At 44.4% G+C, this 18,876-nt stretch overlaps 1 protein-coding gene across 1 annotated transcript in view; it reads left to right on the top strand.

Moving 5' to 3' along the window:
* The window catches only part of DNAH14 (dynein axonemal heavy chain 14), a 237,827-nt gene that overhangs the window by 155,159 nt on the left and 63,792 nt on the right, over positions 1-18,876 (top strand). The window contains 6 exon segments of the mRNA XM_084820967.1: positions 2,359-2,520; positions 4,832-5,020; positions 8,843-9,024; positions 14,997-15,105; positions 17,643-17,768; positions 18,230-18,324. Coding sequence (XP_084677093.1) covers positions 2,359-2,520; positions 4,832-5,020; positions 8,843-9,024; positions 14,997-15,105; positions 17,643-17,768; positions 18,230-18,324 — 863 coding nt within the window.

Raw genomic sequence — 18,876 nt, 5'->3', positions numbered from 1 at the left:
GAGGCATTCAAGATGAGGCTGGACAGCCATCTGTCGGGGATGCTCTGACTTGGATTCCTGCATTGAGCAGGGGGTTGGACTCGATGGTCTCGTAGGCCCCAGAGAGCTCAAGATATTGGGTGGTATAGAAATGAAATGAATGAATGAATGAATACATAAATAAATAAATAAATAAATTTCCAACCCTACTATTCTATGATTCTATGATTCTATGATTCTACTATACTACTTCTCCTTTCTATATCAGGTGTGTCTGTTCCCAGTAATGGACTGGGTGAGGATGAAATGAACCTCTATCTAGTCAAAAGGGAGATGCTGAGAATGGCTAGGCTAGGCCTGAACTTTAATTAAAGGGAGATGTTTTTGACTAATATGCAGCTAGGATCTGGCCACTGTCTTGTATAATCTGGTAATCTCTTGACTTGAATAGTGTAATGTACTCCATATGGGGCTGCACTTAAAGATACTCTGAAAGCTTCAGCTGGTCCAGAAAGCAGCAGCACGTTTTTTGTCTTGGGGTAGATGAAGTAACACCAATTTTGTGAGAGATCCATGCTGTCCTGCTCCACACTAGCCAGGATTTTAAGGGCCGGTTGAGAGTCATTGCTTTAGCATGACAACCATTAAGAGGTGTGGCTGTCCACCTCTTAGAACTATAAGTCTTTCCCGGTGGTGGTTTCTAGATCCACCAAAGCAAGTCTATTCCACTTGGATTTCCAGTTAGTAAAATCTTATTTGTAGACCTCTGAAGGAAAAAGGTAATGCAACCAACTGTTTTCTTTGTTATTTGTTCTGAATTTTATCTTCTGTTCTTTTATAAACAGAAGTTTAATGTTGATACTTAGTTGCTGACATTTTAAATTGTTTTGGTGTTTTTTCCCAGTGATTTTTATGTTGTTCTATAAGCTGTTTTGGGAGCTGCATTGTTGGAAAGTGTCCATTAAAAAAATTAATTGGGTGTTGAAATCAGTTGAGAGTCAATAAATGGCAAGTTCAAGGGCTCTTGATTGCATTTCTTTCCTTTTTAAAAGGTCGTGTATTGTAACCAATAGTAATGCACTATTTTCTGGAGCGTAGAGTTCATGCTTCCCTAGAGAAATGGCTTGACCTCTGTATTATCATAGGTAGGCAACAAGGGCATGTGGATGAAAGAACCTGCAATTCTTTATTAAACTTTAGAATGAAACACTGACATGGCAGCTTTTATGAGTTTTCAGTCAATGCTTTTATTCTGCAGTTACCCTGCCTCATTCAAGAAGTTTAGTGGAGGGACCAGTCGATATCATCTTCTATTTGTAACCCTCCCATATTTTTCTACTGCTTCTTCTGTCTTTTCTCTTACTATAAAAGTATCTGTTAAGGAATATGGAATAAGTTGCACAATGCCTTTTGATTGGTAGCACTCGGAGCTGTTGGTTTGGGGACTTAATCTTGCAATCCTGTAAAAGTACATCCAACCATTTTTTCTTTTGCTTGATCCTCCTGTAAAGTCCCCTTAGCTCATGAACTGGCCTCTTCTTTTTTTGGCGAGCTTCTTTCCTTCACCTTCATTTCCCATCTACATTCATGACAGATAATGTGCTATGGTACATAGGGCTCGAAAATTAATATAACACTTAATTGAAAAAGGGACTGCAACGTACCTTTGTTGGGTTTTGTACCTCCTTTTTAAAGAAGCAGACAGTCACTCCCATGATTGAGCCATATAGTGGGGGAGTATTCAACTTTTAAAGACAATATATTTACATTTACATTTACATTAAATAATAAAAAGCAATTTTAATAACTTTTTAAATGCACACAAAATGGCAGAGGCATGAGGGAACAGTTTTGTTACTCGTCACTAATGATGTTACCAGCACTGTTGAGCAGGTTTCCATGACACTAGCACAACCTTGCTCCATTTGGTACTCACAATCGCAATGGAAGCACTAGTAAGTTAAGGTCGGACTAGCATTATTCCAACAACAAAATATTGCAATTTGACAGCAGGCAAATTATGACTTCCCTGCAAAGGAAGCACTACCCTAAGGAAACCCATATGGATTATTTATCAGCTGTAATGTACAATTGCATTTTCCCCCACAACAACCGTGTAACAGCAGTGCAATATTTTGCACTAGAGAGTCCAGAGAGCCTTTTGTAGAAGCCAGGCATTTGTACAGGTCTTCTTTTAAACTTCCGTCATGTGATTATTTGAATCACAGTGGCTACAATCCAGCACAAAGTGAAGCAAAATCAAACTCATCAGTTTCAGTGTGCATAACCATGCTTAATGCCATGTTGGATTGTGGCCATAAGATGTTTGAAAAACTAACTAGCCATGTGGAGATAACTACTGAATATCATTTTTCTTAGGAGTCATTTTTAGAAGACCTGAGTTGTATTCTGAAATCAGGACAACTACTCAACTTATTTGAGAAGGACGAGTTGGATAAAATTATTGTAGCACTAACATCTGTGGCTGAAAAGGCTAAGCATCCCAACAAAATAGAAGATGTCTACTCATTCTTCTTAGAGGTAGAATTTTAAATATATCAGCCTGCTGTGACCAATTTGCTAAATAAAGTATCTCGTATCTGCTCTGACTTGGGCTCCACATTTAGAGCAGGTTCCAGGAATATACCCACATCATCTGCTTGTCCTGTTTTGATGGATAATTTCCAGATTATTCAGCCTGAGACTGTGGACATGTTGCTTGGAGATTTGAGTCATCCATGTATGACCTTTGTCCATCCTGGTTCATGAAGGCAGCCAGACAAGGCTTTGCCAGATGGGTGGTGGCAGTTCTGAATGTCTCCCTCAACAATGGTATTGTACCATATATTTTGAAAGAAGCAGTGATTAGACTGTTGCTGAAAAAAAACATAATTGGCTCCCACCATTATGGATAACTAATGGTCGTTTTCTAATTTGCCATTCTTGACCGAAGTGGCTAAGGGCACAATCCTATAGCCACTAGTGAGCGGCTAGATGGCTATAGGATTGGTCGGTTCCCGGAGAACTAACCTCCACCCCCTCCCACACCACCTTGTAGGCAGCACGGATCAGCCCCACGCTACACGCTTGTAAGAGCAGCACAGAGCTGGGGAATCGGGGAGTTCCTGGGGGCAGGGTGGAGCGGGGGAGGTTGGAAGTGCTGGTATGACACTTCCTATGTGTTGTCCAGCCTCCCTACCCCACGCTCCAAGGTAGCTAGACAGCCAAAATCAGCTGTCTAGCCGCAAAAGCAGGGTGGCAGGAGTGTGGAGGAGATGCGCTCCTCACCACACCTCCCACCCTGCAGTGGGTAGGCTGTCGCCCGTGGGTTCAGAGGTGACCATCAATCCCCATAGGATTGCTCTCTCCATGAGTAGGGCAGTTCAGCCCCAGGCTTTCTTGGATATAGTGATTACTTAGATCCTTTCCAGTCTAGGGATGGATCACTGTTGGTTCTGCTGGACCTCTCAGCAGCTTCCAGTTCCATTGAGTATAGTAGCCTTCTGGGCCATCTTGCAGGGATGAGACCTGGGGGTTCTCCTTTACAGAGGTTCTCTTACCTGTGGTGGTACTGGGGGAGTGCTAGTCAACCACAGTTTAGCCACAGGCATTGGTAACCACAAGACTGGATTGTTGTAATTCACTCTATGTGGAGCTGTCCTTGGGCTGGGTCCAGAAGTTGCGGCTGGTACAGAATGCAGCGACAAGGCTGCTAACTTGGGCCTCCTTCGAACAGCAAGCTACACCTTTGCTAAAAGAAATGCACTGGCTGCCAATAAGCAATGGGATCATGTTCAAGGTGTTATTAGCATATAAAAGCCTAAACAACTTGGGACCAGGTTACCTTAGGGACCACCTCACCCCTTATGTTCCTGCCCAATCTCTGAGATCATCAGAGGGAGCATTTCTGAGGGTGCCACACGCTCCCAACATGCCACATGCCTCAGGAGCACTTGCAGTAGGGCAGTCAGTGTTGTAGCACCCACCCTCTGGAATACTTCACCAATACTTTTCAGACAGGCTCCTCACACTTCTGATGCTTAGACGACTTGTTCAAACTCACCTTTGCCTGAAGTGTGTCCCAGCCAGCTATTGTTTATAGCACACAGTAGGGTGTTTTTATTGCTGATTAATTTGTATTGTGTTGTTTTTATTGTTATATTTATTGTTGTTTCGATGCCATTGTATTTTATGTTTGCCGCTTTGATGCCTCTGTGGAAAGTGGTATATAAATCTGAATAATACATAAATAAGTAAACTAAAACCTTGTGGTCTCTAGCAGAGTTCTGCCCTCTACTCCCTGCTGTTTAATATCTACATGAAACAGCTGGGGGAAGGGAAGTTTCAATTTGAAAATGTATGGCAGGCTTGTTGACTATAAATAATACGAGGTGAGTATACTGTTAATTGCAAGGAACTGTATTTGTGCACTTCATATGAAAGGTATATGTATTTCTAATTTTTTCCCTTCTCTTCTGGACAAAAATTGGAGGAAAAGGAAGTTAGCGTATGTTTCAAATTTGATTATGAAAAATCAAGAGTTCCATCTCAAAATTGGTATCACATACTAGAAGAAATAATGCTATCTGCTATTAAGGTGTGGAACATAATTCTCAGACTTTAGTATAAACTGATTAGCTCCATAATACCTGCCGCCATTGAATAACTTACAGTGCAAAACTAAGCATGTTGTTTACTTGGAAATAAGTCTCACTGATTTCAGTGACGCTTACTTCCAAGTAAATGTGCATAGGATTATAGTCGATGACAATCTAAACATCAGTGCGTGCATATTTTCAAAAAGTATTATATATTAGTGTAGTTTTGAGACATGATTACATCTTTATTTCAGAGGGTACGTAGCAATCTTCATGTAGTTTTGACAGTAAGTGCTGCAGGACAGGTCTTTCGTCAGCGTTGCCGGACATATCCTGCCATTGTTAATTGCTGTACCGTTGACTGGTATGAAACCTGGCCTGAAGAAGCCCTTTGTCATGTTGCAAAAAGTTACTTTAGCCAAGATGAAATATTTGGAAATGAGGTAGGGTTCTTGTACATTTTATCACATTGTAAACTATATTATTGTCCTCTCTAATGAGGTCCAGTTGGTAAATTCAAACTTTGGATGAATTATCGCAACCCGGTTTGCAAACTTGGGATAAAGCGACACAATATAAGTCAAGACCCATGAGGAAGTCCCTTTGTAGGCCCTGAATGGAGGCAAATTTACTGGCTAGCCTATTGCGTGAAAAACCACAGATGCAAATGGCGTAGCGCACGCCATTTGCGTCCGGAGTGAGCCCTCAGCCAGCGATACAGCACAGTAATGGCGGCCATATCATTGGTTATGGAGCTGGCTGGTGGCTCCGCATGATCACTGCAAGGAGGATCCGGCGGAGGAGGATTCCGGAGGGTGGCGGAGGTGAGTTGTGGCGTTCCGTCCGTGGCAGAACGGCATAACTCACCTCCGCCACCCTCCAGAATCCTCCTCTGCCAGATCCTCCTTGCGGTGAGGATCCATGGACTCATTGGGGTCCGTGGCGGAATTCTCCGCCATCCCTAGATATATGTAGGGATTGTGCGAGCATCTGGTTGGGGCTTGAAGCCTGGTGAGAAGTTGCTGGTTCAGCCCACTGGACACCAGCTCGCAGACCTGAGCTCTTGCCTGACTCATGGTGTGCTGAGTTGGGCAAGAGCTCAGGCACCCTTCTCCCTCAGCAAGGAGAGGGGAAGAAGGCAGCGCCTCTCCTCCTTCCCTCATCCTTGCTAGAGCGGCAGTGGCGTGGGGAAAGCTGGTCATTTTCCATAAGTTTTCCTGGCTAGTGGCTTTATGGAAAATGACCAGCTTGTTCCTTGCCGCCACCACTGTAGCAGGTGGGGACAGAGGGAAGAAGGAGGCACCTATCCTCTTCTCCCTCCCCTACTTGCTGGAGGCCAGGGTGAGAGGCTGGAGGCTGGCTGCCCAGGCCCTTTTTCCCATGCCGGCCCTTGACAGCCGGCGCAATGAAGAAGGGCAACAGCAGCACCCCAGCATTCTTGCCCTGGCCTCCTGTAGAGAAGGCCAGGGCGAGAGGGTGGGGGCTGGCCACCATCGCCCTCCTTCCCTCCACCAGCCCTTGACAGCCTGCATGAGGGAGAAGGGCGACGGGAACACCCCAGCGCTCTCACCCTGGCCTCCTCTAGAGAAGGCCAGGGTGAGAGGGTGGAGGCTGGCCGCCGTCACCCTTCTTCCCCGCACTGGCCCTTGACAGCTGGCACAAGGAAGAAGGGCGGCTCGCACAGCTTGCGGGAAGGCAGGGCGAGCAAAGAAGCTCGCCAAGCAGGCCCGGGCTGCACGAGCTGCGGGGGCAGCTCGTCGAGCTCCCCTCACCCTGGACAGAGATGGGCTCATCCATCCCTAGTCACATGATGTCGTGGCCATCCAGCAGCCACCCCAGAGCTTATCAGGGAAAAAATGGATTTCCTGAGACACTCTAACCCCCACCCCACCAGGAAGTACATATGTTCTGTGAAGCAATTTTTACTGGTCCAGAGAATCTGCTTGTTGACCCCTGCTCACAGCAAAGCCGATTCCTTTTTAAAAAATCCAGTACTCCTCCATAAGCCTCTCCTTCCATTGTCGTGGAAACACTGCTCTGGACTACAAGTGAGTGCTTTGATTTTTATTTCACATCGTCTGACAAGGACCCATCGTCACATCTGGATTAGTTCCTAGTCAATTCAAAGAAAATTAGGTTCTGGTGTTAGGCACTATGCTAAGTGAAGATATAAGAGTTAGCTCAAATTATTGAGGCAAACATTAGCAGCACATGCCCCAGGAAACAGCCAAGAAAACAATGGAGATATAACAAAGGATTAATCACAAGTACTGAAGCAAATATTGGCTACTACAGTTCATTTGAAACCACAACATAAACATAGGAAATAGCTTTCTCTTCTTAGAGGCCTCTAGATCCTTTTAAGCTAGAGATTACGAAAGTGACTCCAGTGTAGATTCTATCTTGATTTCTCAGAGCAGGTGGTGGCAACTTAGACGTTGAGGGGAAAAAATGTTTCCACCAGGGAGAGAGCTTAAACGCTGCAGCCATGTCTGGATGTCATTGCTGTGTCCAACGGGCAAACCTTCACTTGGCACGTCCTTGCCTAGTCTCTTCCCCAATTCCTGCCACCACCATGTGCTGCTGATAAAGGAACCTTTTTCTCTCTCCTGGATATAGCATTGGGCAGCGTCCCCATCTTGGCTATTGCTGGCAGCTTTAGCTATTCATTAGTAAGTCCAGCTATGTTGTGACTGCCCAAGATACTGGTTTCTGTTGGGTGGGGTAGACTGGCAAACTCAGGAATGTCTCAGAATCATGTTCTTATGCAGACAACATAAGCTGAAGGGACTATGCTAAAGGATTATTATGTTTCTTCATAACAACAACAACAACAACTAATTTATTTTGCAAAATGTGCTTCCCTCCATTTTGCCTCAGACCTAGATTGTTGGACATTTCAAAATACCATGACTGTTTATTTAAAACATGTATAGCCTGCTTCTTCTGCATGTGAGGCAGCTCACAACAATATTTAAAAGCTACAAAAATCTATTTAAAAATCAGTTGGAAGATAGCAAAAAGTAAAATATAATGCTTTAAGTTAGGTGTAACACTATTTATCAACGTTGTTTTCAAAAATCCTTCCTGATTAGATGGGTCTCACAGCCCTTACTGAATGCCAGCAGAGATACGTACTTGGAGACTTCTGCTGGGGAACTGGTTTGCAATCCCAAGGCAGTCACTGTGAAAAATGTGCTTCTTATAGATGCCATTCTTACATCATGCAGTGATGGCACATGAACAGTTTACTTAGAATGTACTGTTTTCCACTGTACCTTCAGAACCTCACATTCAGTACTGCACAGGACCGTTGAGGTGTCTAGGCCTTATGACATAGTGGTTTTGATATACCACCCACATTCCACATCATCATCTGCCATGCTTCCCCAGTCACCTACCCCACCTTAGCATTCACAACTTTTCTAGATGGACTGGTTGCAGAACTGAACACTGTTCAGACATCAAATAGGATGGACACAGATATTCTTACAGTAATCGTGTTTTTGCTGTCTAAGCATAATGCTGTTTGGCAGGATACTGCAAAAAATATTAATGGAAATCATCTCCCATTGCTTCCAGCCAATGTCAGCACATCAATGTTCATGACTTAAGAACAGTCAGAGGAGCATGAGTATCCTTTCCATCATACATCCAGTCCACCTTCACCTCTTTAGGTGCTCAGAAAAGCCTAGGCACTAGTCAGAAAGGAACTAAACAGAAGGGTACTGGCCCCATCTTTGATAGGATCAGCTGGGGGAAGGGCATGGATGCCTCCAGTGAGAGCATTGATTCAGGGTGCTTCCAGATGAATGGCTGCTAGTGCTACCAGTCCAAAGACATTGTGCAGCTATTCCATCTTTTCCTCCATAATGGATTTTTTGTTGAAAGAAAAAGGGCCAGAAGAAGCGGCAGGGAGGGGAGGGTTACAAGTGGAAGACAACATCTAGACCTCCAGTAAAATTCCATGAATGAGGCAGGGTGATTGCATGATTAAAGCCTCATCTAGAAGCACCCTCAGAGTTGTAGTCTGTATGTGGCGTGTGCACATCTCCATAAGTAAGGCTACCTAGAGTGTCACTGACAGAACAGCAGTTACAGGTAAGTGCAACCATATTTATCATTTCCAAACTTACAGGGAACTTCTGAAAACATTAGAAAAAAGATGTTCTTAAACAGAAAGGTTTATAAATGAATGAATGAATGAATGAATGAATGTGTACCATATATAAATATATTCTTTCAGTTGTCATATTTTTCTACAGAATTTCAGAAATGCGGTTGTCCACATCTGCGTTAACATTCACAAGAATGTATCTATCATAACTGAGAAGTACTTGAAGGAAACTAAAAGGCACTACTACGTTACTCCCAGCAGCTACTTGCAGTTCATAAACACTTTTTCAACCATATTGCAGTCAACAAAAGAGAAAACACTGAACAACAGGTAAGAACTACCGCAGTGTACCATAGCTTCATAAAGGTATCCAAATTTCAAATGCAATTCTCCAGAAGGATAGATTTCTTTGGAAGCGTGCTTTTTTTATTTCCAGTTAGGCGCATTAAAATTCCTGTTTCAGTTACGTCATTAACAATGAGTAAGGCACACCTTCCATATGATGGACAGAAATTGCCAGTGCATAGCTGCAATCCACATGCCAGTCATAATCACTGAGTATGATAGCTATGGGGTAGGGAACTTCAAGAGGTTTTGGATCCATTTTTGCCCTCCTCCCCAGGCCCCCTGTGGTCTGCCACTGCTCCCATGGGTACAACAACAACAACAACAATAATAATAATAATAAAAGATGACATCCATAGTGCTTATGGAGCACCAGAAGTGTCAAAATTAGCTTGTTTGCAAGTAAATTTTGACCTTTGGGTGCTCTGTAACCACTACGGTAAAAAGCATTCCTTGCAACAGATGCCACCTGCATCTTCATAGACAGTGCCAAGTCCTGGAGCACTCTCAGACTGCATTCTTGGGCCTTTGCGGGGGTGAGGGGGTTGACCCCATCCAGAGATGGATCTAAATCTCCTCCCAGATTAGCTGATTTCCCAGCCCACAGTACTTCTGTCTTATTCAGATTAAACTTCATCTTGTTAGCCCTCATCCATCCCAATATTGCCCTGAGACCCCTGTCTAGGGTTTCAGCTGCCTACCTTATATTAGTTGATGGAAAAGAGAGGTAAAGCTTCATGCCATCTGCATAATGATGACACCTCCCTCCAAACCTCCAGTTGATTTCCCGTAGCAGTTTCATGTAGATGTTGAAAAGCATGGGAACAAGAAACGTTTCCTCAAGAATCTTGAGGAAATGTGGCCCTCAACAGAAAAAAGGTTGCCCACCCCTGATCTAAATAATCAGTATCATCCAAAAATGCCTGGAACTGAGATGAACCACCTGTTCCAAGTCCTTGCTCAGAAATGATAGATTTGAAATTGGTTGGTAATTCTCCGTAACCAAGGGATCTAGACCTGACTTCTTCAACAGTGGCCTCACTACTGCCTCCTTCACAGTCTCTGGAAGTACCTCATCCCTTAATGAGGCATTGACCACCTCTGATATCCATTTTCTAAGCCCAGCCTTGGCAGATCTCACTAGCTAAGAGGGGCAAAGATCTAAAAAGCAGGTGGCAGGCTTCAGTTCTGCAAGCAGCTTGTATATATCCCTGGGCTGCAAAAGTTGAAAAGTGTCTGTAACAACAAGACTAGATAGTGACATGGCTACATCTCTCTCCAGTACTGTCAAACTGTGGCAACTAAGTCAGAGGGCTCCTTCACACTGAGCTTTTGTCGTGTGATTGAGATTGCTCCTTTACGGAAGTTTGCAGGCTCTTTACATGATGCCGTGATTATTCAACGCATCTCCTGCACTAAATGCCCTTTGTTCCTTTTTTAAATAGATCGCAGATAATGAGTTATCAAATTACCCCGTTGTGTTCTGCTTCAGTTTCCTCCGTGAAAAGAGGAAAAGCAGCAAGAAGAGGAGCGAGATCAATGAAAGATAATGGAAGACTCAGATACAGAGGAAGGAGGGGGAAGGGGGTGAGGGAAAAGGAAGCATGTGAAAAAGAGAGTTGTTGGCTGAATGTACACATAGGAGTTATACCATTATCATACCATTATCATAATTGTTGGTGCACAGTATAACTGCTATATGTAGATTCAGCCATTGTGATCCTGCATTTAAAATGAAAGCAGAAAGCCCTGTTTTAAACGCAGGATTTCAGGCTGGTGTAGAGATGCCCAGAGTGGGTATGAAAAATTTTAGCTGGAAAATGTAAATGCAAATTTAGCACAACGGGTCTTTGAAGGAGGGCCTGGGGATATTTTAAAGTAGCTTCTCAGGTGAGCCAGGAAATGACCTATCCAAACAATGAGAGGGCTCTTTCTACACTTTAAAAAATATATCTGTGTGTCTCCTTTCTTTCGAACCACTGCATTGCATTCTCCCTCCCTCCCGGTTGTCAGTCCCCTGCCCCTTCAACATTCAGTGCCATTGAGATCATTACTATATTACTACTACTACTACTATTTAACACTGATACAGCACCTAAAATTTTCTAAACACTCCATAGATATTAAAAGATACAGAGTCCCTCCCCATAGGCTTGTCAGGTCTCTTGGTCTTCTCCCTTCGCAATCACACACTCCAAGACACCAGGCTTCAGGCTCACTACTTTATTAGTTAACAACCAGGTTCTTTACAAATGCAAATCTTCGTAGACTCTCAGGCTACGAAGGAAAACAGCTACTCCACACAATTACGAATGTCAGTAGAGGAGCCAAGTGGGAGTTAGAGATGTTGCCAGCAGTTTGAAACAACAACTTGCTGGCTGGAATAACTTAGGGGGAGATGCCCCTCCCTTACAGTTGTGCCCTCTTACATAGGCTTTCAGGCATAGCCAACCGGGTGGAACGTCTGAGCTCCGCCTCTAACATTTCCCGCTTTGCCCTGCACTGGATTCTAGCATCCTTCAAGTCACACCCCACACTCTCATCCTCCCCCAAGACCTGAGTTCTCATAGAAGGGGGGGGGCTTCAGGTCGAGCCATCCATATGCCACAGTCCTGAGAAAAACGCCTATCCATATCTGAACTCGCTAAGGAGGGAGCCTCCCCTGGTTCTGGCCGTTCCCATTCTGAGTCTGAGCTGCTAACTATCTCCACATGCTCAGAATCATTCCTGACAAGGCTCCTAATTTAATAGTCACAACACAAAAGGAAAAAGGAACAGTGAGGGAGGGGGGAAAAGGAAAGCAAGCACTGGAGAGCTGTGCCTTCACTGGCTCAAACTGGTCTTTCCCTTGCCATTATGTTTTTCCTAGGAAGCAGGGGTGCAACATCATAGTGGCCCTTAGACTCCTAGCTGATGGCAGAAACCATGGTCTGCTTCCCTTCAGCTCTGCTGTTCTGGGGCACCTGGGGCTTAAGAGGCTGATTTGGGGGTTCCCCTCATCTAAATGGGCTGTATATGCTTACTGTGAAAAATGAATTCTTCTGTATGTGGTTTTAATTTGTTATATTGATAATTGTGCTATACGTCTAGATTTTCTGTGAGTAAGAAAATACATAATCTAAATCAAAGTATTATGAAAACAGCATTGGGCAAAGTAAAAGGGGAACAAATTATTAAAGAAAGGGCGATGAATCTCTCAGACAAGCAAGTTCCACATAAAGCTGAGCCAAAAGTTTGAATATCCATTTTTATAGCTTTGAGATTCATTAGTGTGTGCGCGCGCGCACATGAGAGAGAGAGAGAGAGAGAGAGGACTCCATCATACGGGTGGAGAATTCCACATCAATGCCTGTTCTTTCCCCACCTGGTATCATTGCAGGATTGGGTCGTTCTCTTTAGATGGCTGTCCCCTGTCGTGTTGTTTTTCATTTCTGTCCTTCTCATGGGGGTGGTGATGCTGCTTGGGATGTAGCGATTATTCCTCCCTGGTTCCTGCCCCTTTCCCTCCCTTTGCACGTTACTGGTGGATGGGGACTGACACGCTGTAAGTCTGCAACTCTCGGCACACTTACTCGGGAGTAGAACTTAATGGGGTGCTCTGAATCAACAGAGCTTGGTGGGGCAGGGGATCAGATCTGTCTCCCTTTGTTGCAGGGAGGCATTTGACCCTCTTCTCCCTCCAATCAAGAAATGTGCTCAAGCATTTACATGGCAGACACATAGTTTGAGAGCAATGCACTTCTTCGGTGCCGTCTGGTGCTGCTGTTGCCGGGCGGTGCACTGCACTGCAGCCAGGATTTGGGCAGTTTGGCAGGGGGGTCGCCCTGAAGCAAAGGGGGAAATTGCTGGTGGGGGGAGGCAGAATCTTTCCTTCCTCAGCAAGAGTTGAGTGGAGACAGGAGTGGCCCTCAAACTGCGTGCCCTCCGATCCTTGCAAGAAAGGGACAGAGCACAAGCCCTCGCGCCTGTCACATCTGCCCGCAGCCCATTCTCAATGCCTTCGTTATCCTGACTGCGCCCCCAACAACTGAAAACAAACGCCCATAGCTAGTTTCTTCTTCTATTGGAGAATTTCACAGGGAGGTCATGGCACTCCTGTTCCATGGGCTGGAAAAAATACCACATTTTTTTGCATTTGGGGAAAACACAGGATAGGTTGGGGAAATGCGGGAGACACCCTGGAGGGTAATGGTGTCATCCAAAGAGCCTGCAAACTTCTATGACCATGACAGAGCCATCTCAATAGCAGGATAAAAGCTCCATGTAAAGAAGCCTAAAGTGAAAAGAGACCAAAACTGGGTGGACATTTGGGGGAAAGGTAAAATTTCCTGAGAATTTGGGGGTGCTTACCAGTGAGAGGTGGCCTATAGAGAGAATTTTTCCCCTTTTGCTGGCACCACCTCTTTAACTTTAGTGGAGCTCCTCTTGGTGGCTGCCAGCCACTATTTTCCCCAAACAATGCTTTGGACATTCCTAGAAAAGTGGTGGTCCCTATTGGTGTCTGCCATTTCCCTCCCAGAATATCCTAGACATAGCATCATTCTAGAGCATTCTCAGGGGAAATGGCAGTCATCTACTGTGGCTTCCAGTAGGGGCCACAGTTTTTCCAGAATGCTCTCGAGTGTTGATAGATCCAGGACATACTGAGTGAAAAATGGGAGCCAGCAGCCACAGAGAACAACTGCAAGCAGAGGTGTCTTCAAAAGGGGTTATCCTGCTGATCTTAATAACTGAGCAGGTTCATACCAAAATAGGCAGTCCCTCAGATAGCCAGGCCTTAAGCAGTTTAGAGCTCAAAGGTTAACACCAACATCTTGAACTGAGCCCAGAAAACAATTGGCTAGGGGCCGTGTGGCTAAGACGCTGAACTGCAGACTGGAAGGTCGGCAGGACAGTAGTTCAAGACCCAAGTGCTGCGTGACGGAGTGAGCTCCCGTCTTCAGTCCCAGCTCCTGCCAACCTAGCAGTTTGAAAGCAAGAAATTGCAAGTAGATAAATAGGTGCCGCTTCAGCGGGAAAGGTAACAGCATTCTGTGCACCTCGGTGTTCAGTCATGCCGGCCACATGACCACGGAAGCGTCTTCGGACAGCGCTGGCTCTTCGGCTTAGAATTGGAGATGAGCACCACCCCCTAGAGTCGGACACGACTGGTTGGGGACACCTTTACCTTTACCTTACAGATCTTTCAGTATTGGAGTGGTATGATCACGATACTGTGCAATGGTTAACAGCCTAGCTGTGACATTTTGCACCAATTGGAGCTTCTGGATTCTTGTCAAGGGTAGCCCCACATACATGCATTGCAGTAGTCTAACCGTGATGTAACCAAGGCATGGATAGCTGTTGCCAGATCAGCCATGGCAAAGCTGGTGCGCTAGGTATAATTGTACAAATGCACTTCTCACGCCATTTGAAGATCCAAGGATAGCATAGAGACCAGGAGCACTCCCAAGCTATGAAACTGGTCTTTCAGGGGGAGCGTTGAATCTCAGGCCCCAAGCCAGGTTAAATCCCAGGTTGAATCCCAGGCTCCAAGCCAGGCTTTCTACCTGACCAACAGAGATGCTGTTGTCTCTCTAGATTTAATCTCAGTTTGTTCATCCTCATCCAGACAGTTATTGAATTTAGGCAATGCTGAAGGGCGTTGACTGCTTTCTTGGAGCTGGATGACAAAGAGCAATGATGAACTGAGCATCATCAGCATATTGATGGCATCTCACTGGATAACTTCTCCAGTGGTGTCCGAGTCCAGTGTTTACTGTTGCTCTATCCTGAGGGGTTTTGGACTTTTAGTCTTTCCATGAGAGTTATATGCTTAGCTGGCTGTCAGTGGAAGGAGGCTTGCCTAGGAGGCCCAGACTAACAAATACAATATTGGCCTACCTATCAATGACAACTTACGTATATAACAGAAAGTGCATGCTATAATTGGATTTCAACTATTTTTAAAATTTTAGAGCTTGCTATCATTCTGGTCTGACAAAAATCCTGGAAGCAACCTCACAGATTACAGACATGCAAGATGAGTTACTTGTTCTTGGTCCTCAAATAGAGAAAAAATCAAAGGTACATTTTAATTCAGAAATTCTTTTTTTCTTTTCGTTGTTGTTGTTATTGCTTTTTTCATAATATGAAGTATCTTCTGATAGGCCAGAAGGTTTATGTGGGGCTTGCTAATACATTAGTACAATAATTATTGCAAATAATCGTTTGTATGGGCATTGAAACAAGACAAAACAAAATCCTTTCTTTATCACATGTAACTGAAGGAGTCTAAATTCGATTAACAAGAAAGAGATTTTAGAGTCATAGTAGAAATCTCATTGAAGAAGTTGTATTAATGTATTATCGCTATGAGAAGCATGCATTCAGTTTTAGAAATTATTAGAAAAAGTAGCACAATGCCATTTTATAAATGCCTACATTTGGAATACTACAAGCTGTTCTGGTTACTCCATCTCAAAAAAAAAAAAAAAATTGGGATGGACAAAGTGCAGAGTGTCAGGACTGAGCCCAGGGCCCCTGCAGTTTCTGCTCATTCCAATTCTGATTCAGAGCCAGAACTAGAACAGTTAGACCAAAGAGTGAGGGAGGAAATTCCTCGAGAGCTTCCAGGAATTGGGGAAGAAGCTTCCCAAGACCTTGACAGACAGGTGGCCCAGGCTGAGACACCCCCCTCATGGGAAACCAAGTCCCCTCTGCGGAGGAGGAGGGGCACAATTTGGTCAGCGCAGGGCCTGATTGGCAGTCTAAAAGGGCAGAGTTAGGGAGTGGTTTGAGATGTTCTGCCAGAATAGCCACCCACCGGAACCAATGCAGAAGGGAGCCCCCCTAAAGGATTAAGCAGCCTTTTGGGGTTGGCCATAGCGGCCTATTGACAATTTGGCAGCGACTTCTCTACCCTGCTAAAGTCTTCCCTAATAGAGGGCTCAGGATTAGCTATTTAGGCCCTGGGGCAGTCTTTGAGTTTCACTGTATCTGTTTTGTGAGAAGGCTTTCCATTAGCATAATAAAACTGTAGTAGCTTGAAGACTGGATCTCTGTTTTGTTCATTGTGTAGAGGAAGGGCTATCATTCTGACACAGAGAAAGATAGCTAAAAGGATTGGATTGTTGGAGTATCTTTCCTACAAAGAGCAGCTAATGTCTGGGGTTAAGGCTCCTCAAACAACCCCCGTCACATCTCCACCACCCAAGGCCCTTTCCTCCTTTATAAGCTCTTGGCAGAGAAGACAGAGAGTGGTGCTGGATGCCTTGCCAGAGCGGTGCCAGAGTGCCAGTCCAGGGTGCTGCCCCTTTAAATTGTTGCTAACTTGGAGATGCGGGTGAGGCTTTTGCACTTAGTAGGGCTGCCTCACTATTTAGATGCTCAGTTCAGCTCAGACCCTTATCAGAACAAGTTGTTGGGAGTGGCCTCTGGTGCTGCTCTGCCAGCCCAGCTTTAGCTATTTGGAACTTGGAAACCTGCTGCTGGACTTGCACTGAGGTCAAGGCAATGATGAACTTTGCTCAGCACTTCACAGGCTCATCATGGTTAGCAACAAGTTAGCAGGGGCCGCGGTGGCTTAGTGGTTAAGACGCTGAACTGCAGACTGGAAGGTCGGCAGGTCAGCAGTTTGAGACCCGAGTGCTGAGTGACGGAGTGAGCTCCCGTCTTCAGTCCCAGCTCCTGCCAACCTAGCAGTTCGAAAGCAAGAAATTGCAAGTAGATAAATAGGTACCGCCTTGGCGGGAAAGGTAACTGCGTTCCGTGCACCTCGGTGTTCAGTCATGCCGGCCACATGACCACGGAAGCGTCTTCGGATAGCGCTGGCTTTTCGGCTTCGAAACGGGGATGAGCACCGCACCCTAGAGTCGGACACGACTGGTTGGGGACACCTTTACCTTTACCTTTTTAGCAACACTGATTGGCAATAGGTTTAGGAGAGACAAAAGTGTTTCTGCACACAATGCAAAATTAATTAATAGAATTTATTGCCACAAGATGTGGTGATAGCCACTGATTAGATGACAGTTTTAAAAGATTAAAGAAATTCACAGATGATAGATCTATTAACCTCAATTGAAAGACAGCATACTTTTGATTAGCAGATGCTGGGACAGACAACAGAAGATGGCTGTCTCCATCATACTATGTTTATACATTTTCCAGGGACATATGTTTATTCACTGTTGGAGACAAAGTGCTGGAATACATGGACCTCTTGGTCTGATCCAGCAAGGCGGTCCTTATGTACCCATTGTGCATGTCACCTTTGCTATCCCATACTGGACTTACTATTTAATTTGTAAGACATCCATTCTGTTTCTAGAATGCTAGCAGTTGGATCCAGGATGTGTTTTCTGTGAATAGAAGGACTCCAGTCACATATGATGCCTACACCCAATTTTCAGGGATCCCCCCTCCACACCACAGCTCATCCCACTCAGCAAGGTCCACCAACCATCTGTGTAGGATTTTCAGGGGGCAGGAGGGGTTGCCATGGCTAGGAGGGGCTGGGAGTCTGCATGTGTCTAAATCTGGACCCAACCCTAGATTATTTTTTGCTTCAGAAACTCTGTAATTAAAAATTTTTTGACTAAGAAAAATATTTTCCCTACCAGGAAATAGAGGACCTTGTGGAAAAACTTCACAAAGATGCATTAGTAGTAGAACAAGTCCGAACTATTGTTAAACAAGATGAAGAAATCATGGCTGCAGAAACACGCACTGTGGAAGACTATGCCCAGGTAGAGCATATTTCCATTGTTCTTCCATTTTAATAGCAGCATGTTGGACATTTGTAACTTATTTGCAACATGAAAAGCATACTGAGAACTCTAATCAAATGTCAATGCTCCTGCAGGACTGAGGATGAATAAAAAGTATCTTATATAAAATAGCTGGTGTGGACTCTGGGAGCTAATATGATTTCTGATCCCATCCCAAATTAAGATCTCCTCCTGCAGCTTCTGTGCACTTGGAGATGTGTGCTTCTGCTCCGAATAGCATGGAACAAACATTCTAAAAAGTATCATATACTTGGCTGAGCATTACCAGCAAATCACACTGTTTTGCACCCCATAGAAAACCAGAAGGGGCTCATATATAAAAAGCATCCCAAAGTACAGAAAACATATTTGTTCAAATATCCCTTATTAAAGCAAGAATCAGACTCTAGCTTTTCTTACCTTATTTTTAATCTATATAGCAAGTAACGGAAGAACTCAACGCTGTGTTGCCATCTTTGGAAAAAGCTCTTGCTGCTCTTGATTCACTTGACAAAAATCATATTGCGGAAATTAGGTAAGTGTATTGCTATTAATTGGAGTTTGATCATGGTTTCAATTCAAATCAGCCTACAGTTCTCAGATAATGCTATACAAATAATGCAACAAATCAAATGGCTCCATGTTTCAGCTTTACGCATACCAACAATATATGGAATGCTGCATTTCAAAGCACTTTCCCTATTCATCTTCATTCATTATGATTTAGCATCATGAAAGTTATGGTACCTCAAAGTTTGTGTTTTTGAATTTTTGCTTTAAAGACTTTCTGAAGAAATGGAAGTGAAGAGTGCTTTCACCAGACTGTAAGATGGTTTGGTTCTATAAACAGATTTGCATTTTTCCTCACAACATGTTTTTGTAATGAACTGGCAGCAGTCATGGCAGCTACATGTCTGACATGCAATTCTAAATCTCTTGGGCATAATCAAAAGTCTTGTGCATATGGAGGCTGCCTGTTCTCCCTAGTTGTTGCCAGGCAATGTTCTAGAATACTCTCCATCGTCTCTGGTCAATGGGAGAAAAAAATTAGAATGACTGGCCTTGCAGACTAGCACTGTTCCTGGGC

Source organism: Heloderma suspectum, chromosome 1 (genome assembly GCF_057233095.1).
Source record: "Heloderma suspectum isolate Gila_16-S chromosome 1, 16-S_ref, whole genome shotgun sequence".
Lineage (NCBI taxonomy): Eukaryota > Metazoa > Chordata > Lepidosauria > Squamata > Helodermatidae > Heloderma > Heloderma suspectum.
This window is presented reverse-complemented; position numbering and strand designations above follow the sequence as displayed.